The following is a 14,399-nucleotide window of genomic DNA, read 5'->3' as shown; positions in this document are numbered from 1 at the left end:
GCAGCTGAGAAAAGAGAGTGACGGTAGACTTTCAGAGAGCGGAGAGGGAAGTGGAATAATGGAGGTTGTAGCTGGGGGGGTTGTAGAGATTGGGCTCTGGGTGAGTGATGTCCAGTCACTGGGACAGAGAGCATTGTAGATTCAGGGTAATAACTGGGAGAGATGTCATTGGGAAGATGTGACTGAGAGGGAAGCTTCAATCTGTTAAGATTTGTGCCGCTGGCTGTGTATCGTGCTCACTGAATCCCATTGGTCAGTTTGTGCTATTTGTTCATGCTCCTTTCCTTTGCGGTTTTCACTCCGTTTCACCCAGGTTTGCAGTCAGCTTCAAGCTCTGCCGTACCAATCCGTTCAGATGCATCCCTGCTACAAGAAGCTGGAAAACCTGCAGCAGTCGCTGGGTGAGCTGGGAGCTCGGTTCTCTTTTACTGGGGTCCGGTTCCTGACCCAACGAGCACAGACCATCATCCAACAGGTACTGCACCCCCAGGAGAATGGAAAATACACACACTCACCCACACGCACACACTGTCACACTGACACACACACACTGTCACACACACACACTGACATACACACACACTGACATACTCACACACACACACACACACTGTCACACTGACATACACACACACTGACATACTCACACACACACACACACACTGTCACACTGACATGCTCACACACTGTCACACACACACACTGACATATACACACACTGTCACACACACACACACTGACATACACACACACTGACATACTCACACACTGTCACACACACACACTGACATACACACACACTGTCACACACACACACTGACATACACACACACTGACATACACACACACTGTCACACACACACACTGACATACTCACACACTGTCACACTCACAAACACACACACACACACACTGTCACACACACACACTGACATACTCACACACTGTCACACTCACAAACACACACTGTCACACTGACACACACACTGTCACACACACACACTGACATACTCACACACTGTCACACTCACAAACACACACTGTCACACTGACACACACACACTGTCACACACACACTGACATACTCACACACTGTCACATTCACAAACACACACTGACACACACTCACAAACACTGTCACACTGACACACACACTCACACACACTCACACTGACACATGCACTCACACACTGTCTCACACACACACACACACTCACACTGACACACGCACTCACACACGGACTCATACACACGCTCACATGCGCACTGACACACACACACTGACACTCATTCACACCCACATGCACATTGACACATACACAAATGCACACACACGCTCGCTCGTACATGCACTCACACTCACTCACACACTCGCACTAACATTCCACACACTCTCACACACACACACACACACATCTGTGGTCACAATTACACACACACTGACATACACACACACTGTCACACTCACAAACACACACTGTCACACTGACACACACACTGTCACACACACACACTGACATACTCACACACTGTCACAAGTGGTCACAAGTTTTTGCTGCCATGTTTTATTCACAGAATTTAAATTCCACCATCTACCATGGTGGGACTGGAACCCATGTCCCCAGGGCATCAATGTGGGCCTCTCCAATTACTAGTCCAGTGACATTAGTATTACACCACAGTCTCCCCCCAATCACGCGCAGTATGTTCTGTTATTGACACTTGGCAACACTTAGATCTAATGTGAAAATCAAGCAAGTGGCCATGTTCTGATGTGGCACAGACAAACTCTTAAACCTAAATCTTCCAGTCCCGCCCACCGTGGAAATTGGGACAGAGAATTCATTTGGGTTGCCCTGGCCTGTCCCTGCCCCCCGCCCCCATAGCCTCCGCTCCTTCAGGCTCCACCCCCATACCCTCCTTCAGGCCCTGCCCCTTTGCACTGCCCGGTGGGCAGTGTCCCAATTGATGACTATCTCTTTTGTTTTACTAACACTGTGGGAGAGATTATTGTCGCCGCACCAGTTCACCAGATTCTCTATCTCGTTCCTGTACTCTGTCTCGTCGTTATTTTGAGATCCGACCCACTACGGTGGTGTCACCAGCAAACCTGAAAATCGAATTGGAGGGGAATTTGGCCACACAGTCATAGGTGTATAAGGAGTATAGTAGGGGGCTGAGAACACAGCCTTGTGGGGCACCGGTGTTGAGGATGATCGTGAAGGAGGTGTTGTTGCCTATCCTTACTGAATGTGGTCTGTGAGTTTGGAAGCCTCGGATCTTCTAAATTCCAGAGAGTATCGGCCTAAACTGTTCAATCTCTCTTCATAAGACAAACCCCTCATCTCTGGAATCAATCCAGTGAACCTCCTCTGAACTGCCTCCAATGCCACTGCATCTTTCCCCAAATGTGGAGATGCCGGCGTTGGACTGGGGTGAACACAGTAAGAAGTTTAACAACACCAGGTTAAAGTCCAACAGGTTTATTTGGTAGCAAAAGCCACACAAGCTTTCGGAGCTCTAAGCCCCTTCTTCAGGTGAGTGGGAATTCTGTTCACAAACAGAGCTTATAAAGACACAGACTCAATTTACATGAATAATGGTTGGAATGCGAATACTTACAACTAATCAAGTCTTTAAGAAACAAAACAATGTGAGTGGAGAGAGCATCAAGACATCTGGAGACAATACACATCTTTTTAGCCTGTCTTGATGCTCTCTCCACTCACATTGTTTTGTTTCTTAAAGACTTGATTAGTTGTAAGTATTCGCATTCCAACCATTATTCTGTAAATTGAGTCTGTGCCTTTATAAGCTCTGTTTGTGAACAGAATTCCCACTCACCTGAAGAAGGGGCTTAGAGCTCCGAAAGGTTGTGTGGCTTTTGCTACCAAATAAACCTGTTGGACTTTAACCTGGTGTTGTTAAACTTCTTACTGTCTTTCCCCAAATACAGGGACCAAAACTGTGCACAATACTCCAGGTGTGGCCTCACCAATGTGAGGCATGGCTGGCATATGGAAGGGGAGGCTACCTAAAGGGTCATCCAGACTCCATTCCGTCTCCACAGATGCTGTCAGGCCAGCTGAGGTTTTCCAGCGTTTTCTGTTTCTCTATCTAAACACATGATGAGAAACCATGACGAGGAATTCGGGTGGCCACCACCTTCTCGAGGGATGGGCAACAACGGCCAACCTTGTCAACGACGCTCAGATCCAATGAATGAGTTTTTAAAATGCCTGATAGCATGAGTCTCGCTGAGCACTGAACCCGCCTCACGCGTTCTCCGCTCTCTTGTTTTCTGTTTGCAGTTGCTACAAGATGCAGTTTATACCTTTCAATACCTGCTCATTTCTGCCCAACCTGCCACCGGACTCAGTGCTGAAATAAGCCAACTCCTCCACAACACCCAGCTCCGAGTACTGAAGGTACGTGTTGCAGAGCGTGGGAGGCAGAAGGTGAGAGGGTGTGTCACACTCGGTTTAAGCGTGTGAGTGAGTGCGTCACTACCTTATTTCTGGTAAGAGAGGAGGCAGTGTGATTTGAGGAGGTTGCTGTAATCCCTGTTTGTACTTGCGATTCCAGGGGAATCTTCAGCGTTGTTCTAGTTTCCCTTTCTTGTTACTGGAATGGGGCAGCACGGTGGCACAGTGGTTGGCACTGCTGCCTCACAGCGCCAGGGACCCGGGTTCGATTCCCGGCTTGGGTCACTGTCTGTGTGGAGTCTGCACATTCTCCCCGTGTCTGTGTGGGTTCTTTCGGGTGCTCCGGTTTCCTCCTACAGGCCGAAAGACATGCTGGTTAGGTGCATTGGCCGTGCTAAATTCTCACCCGAACAGGCGCTGGAGTGTGGCGACTAGCGGATTTTCACAGTAACTTCATTGCAGTGTTAATGTAAGCCTACTTGTGACACTAATAAATAAACTTAAAAGTGAGAGATTGAGGGAGGGAATTCCAGGGCTTAGGACCCAGGCAGCAGAAAGCATGGCCACCCATAGAATCATAGCATCATATAGTGCAGAAGGAGGCCATTCGGCCCATCGAGACTGCACCGACCACAATCCCACCCAGGGAGTGATTAAAATTGGGGGTGCACAAGAGGCCAGAATTGGAGTTAGAAACATAGAAAAACTACAGCACAAAACAGGCCCTTCGGCCCCACAAGTTGTGCCGAACATATCCTTACCTTCTAGGCCTACCTATAACCCTCCATCCTATTAAGTCCCATGTACTCATCCAGGAGTCTCTTAAAAGACTCTATTGAGTTTGCCTCCACCACCACTGACGGCAGCCGGTTCCACTCGCCCACCACCCTCTGTGTGAAAAACTTACCCCTAACATTTCCCCTGTACCTACCCCCCAGCACCTTAAACCTGTGTCCTCTCGTAGCAGACATTTCCACCCTGGGAAAAAGCCTCTGAGAGTCCACCTGATCTATGCCTCTCAACATCTTATATACCTCTATTAGGTCTCCTCTCATCCTTCGTCTCTCCAAGGAGAAAAGACCGAGCTCCCTCAGCCAATCCTCATAAGGCATGCCACTCAATCCAGGCAACATCCTTGTAAATCTCCTCTGCACCCTTTCAATCTTTTCCACATCCTTCCTGCAATGAGGTGACCAGAACTGAGCACAGTTCTCCAAGTGGGGTCTGACAAGGGTCTTATATAGCTGCATCATTATCCCCGGACTCCTAAACTCAATCCCTCGATTGATAAAGGCCAGCACACCATACGCCTTCTTAACCACCTCCACCTGCGGGGCCGATTTTAGAGTCCTATGGACCCGGACCCCAAGGTCCTTCTGATCCTCTACAGTACTAAGAGTCTTTCCCTTTATATTGTACTTGCAATAGTTGGGCAGAGATTTCAGAGGGTCGTGAATGGTAACGTGAATGAATAATCTAATTGGGGGAAGGGGGGGTGGTGGTTATGGATTATCAGCTGCAGAGACCTGATAATTACATTTATGATAATGACATTGAAAGCCGGGATTCCCATTCCGTCAGCGGCAGGGGAGTGGCGGTGGGGTGGGGGGTGGGGGGTGGGGGGGGGCGGTAGGTGGGGGGGGGGGGCCGGTAGGTGGGGGGGGGGGGGCGGTAGGTGGGGGGGGGGCGGTGGGGGAGGGGGGTGGATATCACAATGGGAGCTCCGTTGACGGAGAGCTAGATAGATTCTTGGTAAGCAAAGTGAGGGAGGGAGAGGGGGGAATGAAAGGTTATTGGGGGTCGGCAAGAAATTGGGCTGGGGATTACAATCGACCTCCACACTTGATGAATCCGATCTCGCTGCACGGTGCCCACTGCTGAGATTCACAGTGACTGACCCCGTTGTCTCTTTCTCTGTAGAAATTTGACTCTGACAGCTCCGCGGCTGTGAAGCAGTTTGTCCGGGATTCACTCCTGGAACTGTTTCTCCCACACGTCCTGAAAATAATGGAACCTGCCTGCAAACCGGTGAGTGAGTGACGGGCCCGTGGAAAGTGACGACCACCCACGCTGTGTGCCTCTGCTTTTATTAGCCTCAAATACCCCATAAACTTCACCACCAGCAGTAAGGTTCTCTGCCGCGAGATGATTTCACTTTAAGTGACTCATTTGGTATAGAAGAGATAGGAGCAGAAATAGGCCACTCGGCCCATCGGGTCTGCTCCGCCATTCAATCATGGCTGATAAGTTTCTCAACTCCATTCGCCTGCCTTTTCCCCATAACCTTTGATCCCCTAACCAATCAAGAACCTATCTATCTCTGTCATAAAGACACTCAATGACCCGGCTTCCGCAGCCTTCTGTGGCAATGAATTCCACAGATTCACCACCCTCTGGCTGAAGAAATTCCTCCTCATCTCGATTCCAAAGGGTCGTCCCTTTACTCTGAGGCCGTCCCCTCGGACCCTAGTCTCTCCGACTAATGGAAACATCTTCCCCACGTCCACTCCACCCAGGCCTTTCAGTATTCTGCAAGTTTCAATGAGATCCCCCCTCATCCTTCTAAACTCCAACGAGTACAGACCCAGAGTCCTCAACCGTTCCTCATACGACAAGCTCTTCATTCCAGGGATCATTCTTGTGAACCTCCACTGGACCCTCCCCAGGGCCAGCACATCCTTCCTTAGATACGGGGCCCAAAATTGCTCACAAAACTCCAAATGTGGTCTGACCAGGGCCTTGTATCGCAACCTTGCCTCTCTAGGTCAAAAGGCGTGGGTGTAAATCCTACTCCAGACAATTGGCAATGTTCGAAGTGCCCTGGATAATATATACCACCCAAACATGAATCACTTAAAAAGAATTGCAAAGTTGAGGTGCCAAAGCACCAACACTCGTGGAATTGTGGAATTACAGCATTACAAGTTTACATTGAGGTTTTCATTACAAATATGGACTGAGGAATGGAAAATACTGACAAGAATGGGACAACAGAGGTTTTAGTGAAGCAAGGTTTCAGTGAAAGGAAGTGCATACAGATATAATATTTTTAACAGACACACACACACACTCTCACTCTCATACATTCACACACACACACACTCTCACTCTCATACATTCACACACACACTCACTCACACACACACTCTCACTCTCATACATTCACACACACACTCACTCACACACACACTCTCACTCTCATACATTCACACACACACACTCACACACACACTCTCATACATTCACACACACACTCACTCACACACACTCTCATACATTCACACACACACTCACTCACTCACTCACACACACACACTCACTCACACACACACTCTCATACATTCACACACACACTCACTCACACACACTCTCACTCTCATACATTCACACTCACACACACACACACTCTCACTCTCATACATTCACACACACACTCACACACACACACACACTCTCACTCTCATACATTCACACACTCACTCACACACTCTCTCACTCTCATACATTCACACACACACTCACTCTCATACATTCACACACACACTCACTCACACACACACACTCACACTCTCACAAACTCTCACTCACACACACACACACTCACACACTCTCACTCACACACTCACACAAACTCTCACACACACACACACTCAACACTCACTCTCACACACATACTCAATCTCACACACAGACACTCACAAACACACTCACACAAACTCACACTCTCACTCTCACACATACACACAAACTCACATTCTCACACACACAAACTCACTCTCACACACAGACACTCACAAACACACACACACAAACACACACACTCACATTTTAGGATTGTCTCCATAGCATTACAGCCCTTGATGTCACAGTTCAAAGGTAAAAATGGGAGGATAGACAGTGGCCTGAATCTTATCACCATTCACGCCGGCAGGATTTTCCCATCCAGTGAATGGAGATTTGGCTGGACGCCAAACTCAATGCAGCGTGAGTGTGGTGTGAACAGCCAGTAAGATCGTGTCCAGTAATTCCCTTGTGGAGCAGTTAGAGATGTACATCCAGCTGCCAAACTGCGGAGACACAATTACTCAACTGGGGAGGCGATGGCCGAGTGGTATTATCGCTAGTCCATTAATCCAGAAACTCAGCTAATGTTCTGTGGACCCGGGTTCGAATCCCGCCACGGCAGATGGTGGAATTTGAATTCAATAAAAAATATCTGGAATTAAGAATCTACTGATGACCATGAAACCATTGTCGGAAAAACCCATCTGGTTCACTAATGTCCTTTAGAGAACAAAATCTGATGTCCTTACTGATTTGATTTGATTCATTATTGTCACATGTATTAACATACAGTGAAAAATATTGTTTCTTGCGCGCCATACAGACAAAGTATACCATTCATAGAGAAGGAAATGAGAGAGTGCAGAATGTAGTGTTACAGTCATAGCTAGGGTATAGAGAAAGATCAACTTAATGCAAGATGGGTCCATTCAAAAGTCTGATGGCAGCAGGGAAGAAGCTGTTCTTGAGTCGGTTGGTACGTGACCTCAGACTTTTGTATCTTTTTCCCCGAAGGGAGAAGTTGGAAGAGAGAATGTCCGGGGTGCGTGGGGTCCTTAATTATGCTGGCTGCTTTGCCAAGGCAGCGGGAAGTGTAGACAGAGTCAATGGATGGGAGGCTGGTTTGTGTGATGGATTGGGCTACATTCACGACCCGGTCTGGCTTACATGTGACTTCAGACCCACAGTTAAGTGGTTGACTCTTAACTGCCCTCGGGCAATTAGGGATGGGCAATAAATGCTGGCCAGCCAGTGACGCCCATGTCCCAGAAATGAATTCAAAAGAAAGTGCAGCACCATGATGCCAACAAGTGCCAACAACATATGGCAGGTCTTGCCCTCCTCCCCACTTGAACATAGACCTGCTGTAGCTGTGAATGGGAGTCCCTCGGTTCGGGGGGCGGGGGGTTTGCTAGGGTGTAATACATTCAGGAAGAATGAGTCAAGCTGTGCAACCTGCCTTCCAGGAGCTGCCGGTGTATGAAGCGTGCCTGAGTGCTGGTGGTGGTGATGATGATGATGATGACGACGGAGTGATACGGGTTGAAAGCGTCTACAACGAGCTCGTGCTCCACATCGTGTCGGAGGAAATTAACAGGGGTATGTAGTTAGTGTCAGAGGTCAAGATTGGCAATTGCGGAGCTAAGCAGAACTTTCTTTGTGCCGATTTGGCAGCATATACAATTAATCTCCCGACTCCCTGCAAGGTTGGCGCTTGGCAGAGTGATAAAGGATGGAGTGGGGGGGCTGCATGGATTCATAGAATGCCTACAGTGTCAAAGGAGGCCATTTGGCCCATTGACTCTCCAAAACAGCATCCCAACCAGGCCCTATTCCCATAACCCCATTTTTCTTACCCTACTAATCCCCCAAACCTGCACTTCTTTGGACTCAAAGGGGCAATTCAGCCTGGCTAATCCCCCTAATTTGTACATCTTTGGACACTTAAGGGGCAATTTAGCCTGGCTAATCCCCCTAATTTGTACATCTTTGGACACTTAAGGGGCAATTTAGCATGACCGATGCACCTAACCTGCACATCCCGTTGGGCACCGCAGGGGTTGGGGTGCATTATAGACCCCGATAATCACATTATGATTTGATGTTTGAAGTTTCCTTTGCACCTCTGTTCCTTTCGGGCTGTTCCCCCTCCTTTTGGGGAGCTGCCCCTTTTACTTTATCCCCTGAGTTCATTTGAGTTGGTTTATTTGGTTTGCCCTAAAAGAGGCCTAACCTGCGCACCTTTGAACAGTGGGAGGAAACCGGAGCACCCGGAGGAAACCCACGTCGATAGAGGGAGAATGTGCAAACTCCGCACAGACAGTGACCCAAGCCGGGAATCGAACCCGGGTCCCTGGAGCTGTGAGGCAGCAGCGCTAACCTCTGTGCCACCGTAATACAGGAAAGATTTTCAAAGGGAGAGCTAAAGAATGAAAAGGGAGGGACACCTTTCGTTAAGAAGAGCCCCTGTGTCAGAAAAGGAGTAAGAAGTTTAACAACACTAGGTTAAAGTCCAACAGGTTTATTTGGTAGCAAAAGCCACACAAGCTGCCCCTTGTGTGGCTTTTGCTACCAAATAAACCTGTTGGACTTTAACCTGGTGTTGTTAAACTTCTTACTGTGTTCACCCCAGTCCAACGCCGGCATCTCCACATCAGAAAAGGAGTGCATTCCTTCTGTCTATGTGCTTGGCCTTATTAAGAATACTTTGCGTAGTTTGCTTATATTGTCATCAATGAGCAGGCTAGGAACAGAGTACAAAAACTATCTAATGTCTCTTTCTCTCTCACTCTCTATCTTGCTATTATAGCTATGAAAGAGGCATCCACACGGACAAGCTACAGCTTGTACAATGAAAATATGGGTGGTCTGTGGAACAATGAATCCGAACTGGACGGCGCTGAGAGTCCCAGAACATTCCTGGCCAGTGGCACCCCCCCAACGAGTCCTGCAGAATTGCCAGAGCTGGCTTCTGCAACTGGGCCACTTGCGGGATACCAGGAGCAGGCCGAAGCCTCAGACAACAGCAAGGCAAGCAAGGTGGACACTGGAAGTCAATGGCGAGGTTCGCAAGAGGACCGGGGCACTGCCACTCAGGGTGGTGGCCAGAATGGTCCAGCCGAAGTCAACTATGGTCAGTCAGACAATGGAGTCACAGCTCAAGGCGATGAGCCAGTCCTGTCCATGTGAAAGAGATCACATAGCAATGATGGTGAGGTTATCTAATCATCCTTTAGATAACTGGAACCCTGGTACAGACCAAATGGACAACCTGAGACGCGAGAGCACAATGACGACGGACCAAACTTTGAGGGAGCAGTGGGAAAGGTCTCCTACAGAACACATGGGAGCAGGAGTAGGCCATTCGGCCCCTCGAGCCTGCTACACATTCCATTGTGGCCTCAACTCCACTTCCCTGTCTGTTGCCCTCCCCCACATAGCGAGGCCACGATGGGTAGAGGCAATTGTTAGATAATTAGAATGAAAAGTTCAGATTTGTCCTGTTGCATTTTGTTTTAATTTATGGATTTAACTTAATGATACGGTGCAGGGTGTGGGGAACTCAGATTTATGGTTTTGGGCGATGGATACAGGTGGGGGAGAATGGGAGGGAGTACATTTTTACACAGCGAGTGGTCACGATGTGGATCTCCTCCCCTCTGAGACTGGTGGACTTGGAGGCGTTGAACGATTGCGAACGGAAATCGGATGAGCATTTGAACTTGCGGGGCTATGGGTTTAAAGCAGGGAGTGGGATTGCTTTAGAGAGGGCTAGTGTGGACTCGACGGGTCAAACGGCCTCCTTCTGCGCAGTTGTGACTCGAATCTTGTGGAGCTAAAGTTAAGTGAGTGTTGAAGCAACATGGCTGGCGGTTGGCAGGTTGCAACATCAACTTCTGGCCGCAGTCTGGTGGCAGAGTTGGAATAAAGTTGTACATTGTTGGCTAACTGGGAGCAGCTGCATCTGCAGGCAGTCCATGACTTCACGGGTTACGACAAGTGGCACTTAAGACGCAAATAAACTTGCATCCTGTTTCAACTCAACCATGCCAACTTTGTCGTTACGACATTCTGCACTGCCCATCTTTTATCATAGAATTATAGAATGATAGAAACCCTACAGTACAAAAAGAGGCCATTCGGCCCATCGAGTCTGCACCAATTCTGGCCACCACCCTGAGTACCACAATCCCACCCAGGCCCTACCCCCATATCCCTACATATTTTACCCGCTAATCCCTGTAATCTACGCATCCCAGGACACTAAGGGGCAAATTTAGCATGGCCAATCCGCCTAACCCGCACATCTTTGGACTATTTTGGGTCACTGACTCCAAACGAACTCCTGCAGGGAAAGAAATCTCCCTTTGATTTTCTGGTTAAAAATATGGCCTTACAATACGGGGAGAGAGAGAAACGGAAGGAGAAATGGACGGGAGCCCGTGGAGTAGGAGAGACAGTGCTATCGGTATTTGTTTTGTGTGCCCAGTTTAGACTCTTACACCGAGAGCAGGAGAGAATAGTAACAATGCCAGCACCAGATTAGGCTCTTGGTCTATCCGTGCGGTTTAATCTTCGACGGTGACTTGTTGGCTGACGAATAGACTGGAATTTTCCGGCCTCGCCCCCAGCTGGGATTCTCCAGGACCGCTGCAGCGAGTGGAGCACCACATTCTCCGTTCTCGCGGGCAGTGGTGACAGGGCAGATGTACAAAAAAAACCCCTGAAGAATTGGACATTGACATTTGTTCATTGTATCTACACACGCACGGATGAACATGTGCACACACAGATCACAAAAGTGCGTGTGCACACACATATGCACAAGTACACATTTACACATATTTGCACACACACATGTATGCACACATGTGCGCACACACACATACACACATGTATGCACACATGCCCACACACATGCACACGCATGTGCACACACGCCCACACACATGCACACACGCGTCAGCCTGGTTAATCGATGTACAGCGATTGGTCAGTTAACATTCTATAGTGACCTTTGCTTTCATTGGGTAGAACGTTACAGCCCCATCGCAGTGGGGGCGGGGCTGGAAGATGTGGCGAGCTGTTCTAAATCCCACTGACTTGAATGGGAGTGAAAGATCTCACCATTGGGACGGGCCTGTAAATTCCCCCCATTGCGTTTAAGTCGCCTGGCGTCCTGGAATGGACTTAACCGCATTTCAGCTGAACACTCAATATGACTATCAGTCCCACACGAATCTACACCGTGCCTTTGTGTAAGTCATAGAAAGAGTATTTGTGCTCAAGGTCTTGTTGCAGAGAGAGCTCTGTTTCATGAAACCCCTACAGTGCAGAAGGAGGCCATTCAGCCCATCGAGTCCACACCGACCACAATCCCATCCAGGCCCCATTCCCGCAACCCCACATATTTACCCTGCTAATACCCCCCTGACACTAAGGGTCAATTTAGCATCGTCAATCATCCTAACCCACACATAGAGGTTTACAACATGGAAACAGGTCCTTCGGCCCAACTTGTCCATGGCCGCCTTATTTTTTTAAACCCCTAAGCTAGTGCCCGCATTTGGCCCATATCCCTCTATACCCATCTTACCCATGCAACTGTCTAAATGCTTTTTAAAAGACTGTCTTGGCAGTGGGAGGAAACCGGAGCATCCGGAGGAAACCCACGCAGACACCGGGAGAATGTGCAGACTCCACACAGACAGTGACCTGAGGCCGGAATTGAACCCGGGTCCCTGGTGCTGTGAGGCAGCAGTGCTAACCACTGTGCCCCCGTGCCGCCCCTTTGGTGTGCCATGTCTCTCCTGGAACTATGTAAATGAAAGTGCATCTTCTCCGTAGCACTGAAAACTATTTTAGCTGAAGAAAAGGCTAATACTTAAATAAAAGGCTAAAACTTGGCTGGACACTGTGCAGTCCAGAAGGACCATATGTGTCCGTTCCTCATGGAATCCTGTTTTCTCAGCATGTTAGCTGCAAATAAATGTTCCACGTACCATAGTCTATAAAACCTCTCTCTTGTATTTGATATATGGATGTTAGCTGTGGCTCAGGATTTTCTATTACTGCACAAACGATTCGGGGCCACGCTCCTGCTGTGGCAGCTGGATTCATTTAATGAAATAAGTGTTGAATTTAGAAACCAGTGTTGACTGACTGTGAAACTACTGGATTTTAAAAAAAATCTGGTTCACTAATGTCCTTTAGGGAAGGAAATCTGCTGTCCTTACCCGGTCTGGCCTACGTGTCACGCCAGAGCCACAGCAATTGGTTGACTCTTAGCTACCCTCTGCCATGGCCGAGCGAGGCACTCAGTTCTACGTGGCTAACCGACCATCAGCAACAACACAGAAGACAGGAGCAGGAGGAGGCCATTCGGCCCTTCGAGCCTGCTCCGCCATTCATCATCATCATGGCTGATCGTCCAACTCAATAGCCTAATCCTGCTTTTTTCCCCATAATCTTTGGCCCCATTCGCCCCAAGTGCTATATCCAGCCGCCTCTTGAATACATTCAATGTTTTGGCATCAACTACTTCCTGTGGTAATGGAAGGGCCACATAGAATCATAGAAACCCTACAGTGCAGAAAGAGGCCATTTGGCCCATCGAGTCTGCACTGACCACAATCCCACCCAGGCCCTACCCCATATCCACCCACTAATCCCTCTAACCTACGCATCTCAGGACACTAAGGGGCAATTTTAGCACGGCCAATCAACCTAACCCGCACATCTTTGGACTGTGGGAGGAAACCGGAGCACCCGGAGGAAACCCACACAGACACGAGGAGAATGTGCAAACTCCACACAGACAGTGGCCCAAGCCGGGAATCGAACCCAGGTCCTGGAGCTGTGAAGCAGCAGTGCTAACCACTGTGCTACCGTGCCGCCCAGCTCCCTCTTGAACACAGCTAACGAGCTGGCCCCTACTGCTTCCTGTGTTAGTGAATTCCACAGGCTCACCACTCTTTGGGTGAAGAAATGTCTCCTCACCTCCATCCTAAATGGTCTACCCCGAATCCTCAGACTGTGACCCCTGGTTCCGGACATCCCCACCATCGGGAACATCCTCCCTGCATCTACTCTGTCTAGTCCTGTTAGAATTATATAAGTCTCTCTGAGATCCCCCTTCATTCGTCTGAACTCCAGCGAAAACAATCTTAACCTAGTCAATCTCTCCTCAGACATCAGTCCCGCCGTCCCCGGAATCAGCGTGGTGATTCAACAACTTACACTCATGTCGCACTTTTGGTCTAATTAAACAATCCCAAGGAGATTCAGGACTGAGATGAGGAGGAACTTCTTCACTCAGAGAGTTGTGAACCTGTGGAGTTCTCTACCACAGAAAGCTGTAGGGGACAGCTCGTTAGATGTGTTCAAGAGGGAGCTGGACGGCACGGTAGC

General features: G+C 48.8%; 1 protein-coding gene across 1 annotated transcript in view; it reads left to right on the top strand.

Annotated features, from left to right (window-relative positions):
- Positions 1-13,150, top strand: part of LOC144507805 (protein Niban 1-like) — a 58,698-nt gene extending 45,548 nt beyond the window's left edge. Inside the window, exons 10-14 of the mRNA XM_078235116.1 lie at positions 314-475; positions 3,312-3,428; positions 5,346-5,453; positions 8,456-8,588; positions 9,799-13,150. Coding sequence (XP_078091242.1) covers positions 314-475; positions 3,312-3,428; positions 5,346-5,453; positions 8,456-8,588; positions 9,799-10,178 — 900 coding nt within the window. The 3' untranslated portion in view covers positions 10,179-13,150. The remainder of the gene's footprint in view (positions 1-313; positions 476-3,311; positions 3,429-5,345; positions 5,454-8,455; positions 8,589-9,798) is intronic.
- The last annotated feature ends 1,249 nt before the right edge of the window (positions 13,151-14,399 follow it).

This window comes from Mustelus asterias, chromosome 19 (assembly GCF_964213995.1).
Source record: "Mustelus asterias chromosome 19, sMusAst1.hap1.1, whole genome shotgun sequence".
Lineage (NCBI taxonomy): Eukaryota > Metazoa > Chordata > Chondrichthyes > Carcharhiniformes > Triakidae > Mustelus > Mustelus asterias.
Note: the sequence above shows the minus strand (reverse complement) of the source record. Positions and strands in the feature narration are given on the sequence as shown.